The following is a 4,224-nucleotide window of genomic DNA, read 5'->3' as shown; positions in this document are numbered from 1 at the left end:
CGGGAGCGCGGCAGGGACGGGCAGTGAGGTCTGAGATCCCGGGAGCACGGCAGGGAAGGGCAGTGAGCTCTGAGATCCCGGGAGCCCGGCAGGGACGGGCAGTGAGCTCTGAGATCCCGGGAGCCCGGCAGGGACGGGCAGTGAGCTCTGAGATCCCGGGAGCCCGGCAGGGACGGGCAGTGAGCTCTGCCATCCCGGCACCCAGGCAGGGTGGCACGGTGCCGTCCGTGGGAAGTTGGCCGTGGCTCTCCGCAGCCAGCGGTTCGGTTCCGCCGGGCCGTGGGAGGTGACACGAGGGAGGACACATGCCAGTGGAACGGGAACGTGTAGGTTTGCTCCTCCGGTGGGAGAGGAAATGGTGCAGGAATGTCTGAAATGCGGGGGGGGACGTGTCTCATGCTGCTCAGGTCTGTGTGTGAGGGAGGCACAGGAATCAGCGCTGTCGTGTTCTCTTTTGTGGGATAGAACGAACCCAAGCGCTCCCGTTTGTTGAACATCCTGACAGGGAGGAGGCGTCGGACCATCCCCCTTTCCTGCCCACCCTCGGGGGATTGCGTGTGCGTGCCGGAGTGTCTCAGAGCCTGCATGTGCGGGGAGAGGAGGAGTGTGGGTTTGCGATTAATTAGCCTGAGTTTAGCTGTTTTCATGCTTTACGTGCCTAAGGGCTACCCGCAGTCACAGCGAGGGGAGGAGTTTGCTGTTGCTGGCTCAAAATCCTCTCCAGGGGTGATCTTGTTCGTGTCAACCATGAGCAATTAGAGAGATTAACTGTCTTGTTTTCCTTTCTGCCCTAGGTTGGTTCCTGGGAGGCTCTGGGACGTTTGAAAGTGATTTGGAGAGAGCAAAGTCTGTGTCCGATGGACACCGAGCCGCAGCCGGCGTGCGTGGTGCCCCAGGCTCCCTGCCCAGCCATGAAGTGCTCTCCTTCAGAGGACTTTTCTCCCCAGGTGAGGCTGCCTGAAAAGATCCCCCCGGTGAAGCCTTGCTTCAAGAAGAAGCAGCAAGTGCAGAAGAGACTGGACACACAAACTCTGCGGGCTCTGCGGCCCATCTTCACCAGCCTGCTGGGAGCTGGGGCCTTGGACAGGGTCTTTGTGCCCCGAGGCCAGCGGGGTGGCCATGCTGATTTATGTGAACCTGCTGTGAAAAAGACTCTGGACCTCGGTACCTCTTGCCCTCAGACAGAAAATAATGTGACTGTGCTGATGCCAGCAGCTCCAGATGTGCAGGGTCAGCTGCCAGGAGCTCGTCCTTCCCCCGGGCATCCTGAGCAGGACGTGCAGTCGGGAGAGCAAGGTTTCTCCCCAGAAACTCCTGGAACTGCTGCTGATAATGGTAATGAATCATTCCAGGATCATCCTTTGCACCCAAGTGCTGGTGATGGTGCAGCTTGTCCTTTGTTCCCTGACAAGGTTCTGGAAAGCTACACATCTGGCTTACTCCAGGAGAACAGCTGTCCAATGCAATACAACTTGACCCCAAGCAATAAATTCAGTGCTGGGATATTCCAGGACAAAAGTGAAGAAGCTTCCCTTGACCTGGTGTTTGAGCTCTTGAACCAGCTGCAGTATCACACCCACCAGGAGGACGGGATTGAAATCTGTGTGGATTTTCTCCAGGGCACTTGTGTTTATGGCAGTGATTGTCCCAAGCATCACACAGTGCTACCCTATCACTGGCAGGTGAGGAGGACAGCAACCCAGAGGTGGCAAAGTGTGACCAACGATTCCCAGGAGCACCTGGAGAGGCTTTACTGCAACCCTGACAATGACAAGATCAAAGTCAAGTATCGGTAGGTAACTGAATTTACTCCCTTGCTGGGAAGGGTGCAGAAATATAACAGAATGTGCCTTTTTTTTCCCCTGGTACTGTATCCAAGCATGTTATAAACTCTGGCATGATGTTTCTTGATTGATATCCAACAAGTTTAACTGGACAAAAAATTTTTGTACACTTGTAAAATTGTTATTTAGCATCTGGAATGTGTTCTTTGAAGCTGGACGACTTGGAGTGTGTGAAATAAGAAAACTTCAGCTCTGTAGGAATTCAGAGACTGTTGTGGAATGCTGTGCTTGTTCTTGGCGTTCCTAATTAGTGTTTCCTCTGTGTTGGACAAAGTGGCAGCATGAAAGCCTTGGCAGCGCTGGGGACAGGGATGACAGAGCAGTTGCTGTGTGTCACTGTGAGCACAGGCTGGCCGTGCACTCCCAGCACAGCCTGCATCCTTCCATCCCCAACAGGGTCCTTGGGAAGGGTCACATCGCTGTCAGGAAATGGGGGTGTTCCAGCTCATTCCCTGGGAGCAGCCTGAGCCACACGCTCAGAAATGCTGATCACCTCCGCTGTTACAGCAGTTATTGAAGTTATTGTTTTCTCTGTACAGAGCTCGTTTATTGACTCATTTTCTAAAATTAGCCAACAGCTGTTAGGTTGATGTGGTTGTGTGACCTGTGTGGGCTCCTGCACCCCCAGAGCTAAAACTTCTTCAGCTTCTCCCCTGCAGGTTGCAGTGTGAGGAGCAGTGGGGAACAGTGATGTTTGCAGGGTCCAGTTAGTGCAGGCTGCAGACTGGTTTGGTTTTTTTTGGAGGAAGTGTGTGGTGCACGTTGTGGTAGGGCAGATAAGAGAGGAGAAGTTAGCCAGGCTGGCACAACTCTAGTTCAAAGTGACATTTCTGGAGTGAAAACTCCACACTGCCTTTGCCACCTGAATCCGTGGGGGCTCTGTTCACTGCCTCTTCTTCCTTTCAGTTCCTGAAGGAAGGATATCCCTGCTTTCTCAATATTTTATTTTCATTTATTAAGCTGAGATTTTACATTTGGCATCAGACCAAATCTAGTGCTTAAAGTCAGCGTGAGTCTTTACTTTCACTTAATTTGACATTGGATTAGACACTGAATTCAGCCTTTGTCATAGACTCAGACTGGTTTGGGTTGGAAGGGACCTTAAAGATCACACAGTGCCCCCCCTGCCATGGGCACCTCCCACTGTCCCAGGTGCTCCCAGCCCCAGTGTCCATCCCTGGGCACTGCCAGGGATCCAGGGGCAGCCACAGCTGCTCTGGGCACCCTGTGCCAGGGCCTTTTTAGTGATGGCAATATCACAATATGGATGCCCCACACTGAAAATGAAATCGGATATGTAGTAGGGAACAACTACATTTTATAGAATTGTCTTGAAGAAATGTGCCAGTCTTTAATAAAAATTGAAAAATCTTCTAAGTGCATAGCAGATAAAATTTGCTGTATTTTACAACAGAGGAACTTCTATTTCCCAAGTGTTAGAAATGATTTCTGAAAACAAAGCAGCACAGCCAGAGACATGCCCATTAAATGATTTAACTTTGAATTCTGTGTAAATGAGCAAATGGTTTTCTTTTAGAAGTTGTGTCACCGAATCCATCAATGCACATGAGCTCTGTGTCCTAAAGGATGGACTTGGGAATGATTAATGGGAAAGGACACGGTGCTTGGTCATGGCTTAGTCACCCCGGGCTGGGAGGCTGCTGTGCAGTGACATCTCCCTGCCCTGGGTGTGCAGGTGCCAGCCTGCTGGGGCTGGTGGCACATGCATTTCTGCCTGTGTGATCCAGCTGGGGACAGCTGTGTGCCAGGGACAGGACATTCCCTGAGCGTGAGGGAAGGGACAGGAGCAGCCTGGGCTGGGCACAGCCGGGTGGGACACTGCCCTCGGAGCCTGGGACACAGACCTGGCCTTGCTGGCCTGAGTGGGTTCTGCCAAACTGCAGATTCACACTGGCTGTTGGGGAGAAATTCCTCCTTGGAGGGTGGGCAGGCCCTGGCACAGGTGCCCAGGGAAGGTGTGACTGTCCCTGGATCCCTGGCAGTGTCCCAGGCCAGGCTGGAGCAGCCTGGGACAGTGGAAGGGGTCCCTGCCATGGCAGGGGTGGAATCAGCTGATCTTTAACATCCCTTCCAACCTTGGAAGAGCTACATGGCTGGGTATGTGTCAGTGAGACCTTTGGAGTGAAGGCTGTATTTAAGACCAGAGCTTCTGGTTTCAAGCTTTGAGTCTGATCCTCCTTGGATCTTTGGCTTGCCAAGGTTTAAGCCAGGTTCTAAGCCAGGTTTTGAGGCGGGAGGTCAATGTTTTAGTGTGCATCATCACCAGCTGCTTCTTATGCAACATCACCTTGTGAGGAGCACCTGGCAAGGTGTGGGGAGCCCCAGGTCCCTGGCGGTCACTCAGGCTGGTGGCAGTGTC

At 52.8% G+C, this 4,224-nt stretch overlaps 1 protein-coding gene across 2 annotated transcripts in view; it reads left to right on the top strand.

The window, feature by feature from the left end:
- The window catches only part of TIPARP (TCDD inducible poly(ADP-ribose) polymerase), a 25,464-nt gene that overhangs the window by 10,875 nt on the left and 10,365 nt on the right, over window positions 1-4,224 (top strand). For both annotated transcript variants that reach the window (XM_031055406.1, XM_005419057.2), the window contains exon 3: window positions 795-1,792. In XM_031055406.1, coding sequence (XP_030911266.1) covers window positions 858-1,792 — 935 coding nt within the window. In that variant the 5' untranslated portion in view covers window positions 795-857. The remainder of the gene's footprint in view (window positions 1-794; window positions 1,793-4,224) is intronic.

Source organism: Geospiza fortis, unplaced genomic scaffold (genome assembly GCF_000277835.1).
Source record: "Geospiza fortis unplaced genomic scaffold, GeoFor_1.0 scaffold172, whole genome shotgun sequence".
Lineage (NCBI taxonomy): Eukaryota > Metazoa > Chordata > Aves > Passeriformes > Thraupidae > Geospiza > Geospiza fortis.
This window is presented reverse-complemented; position numbering and strand designations above follow the sequence as displayed.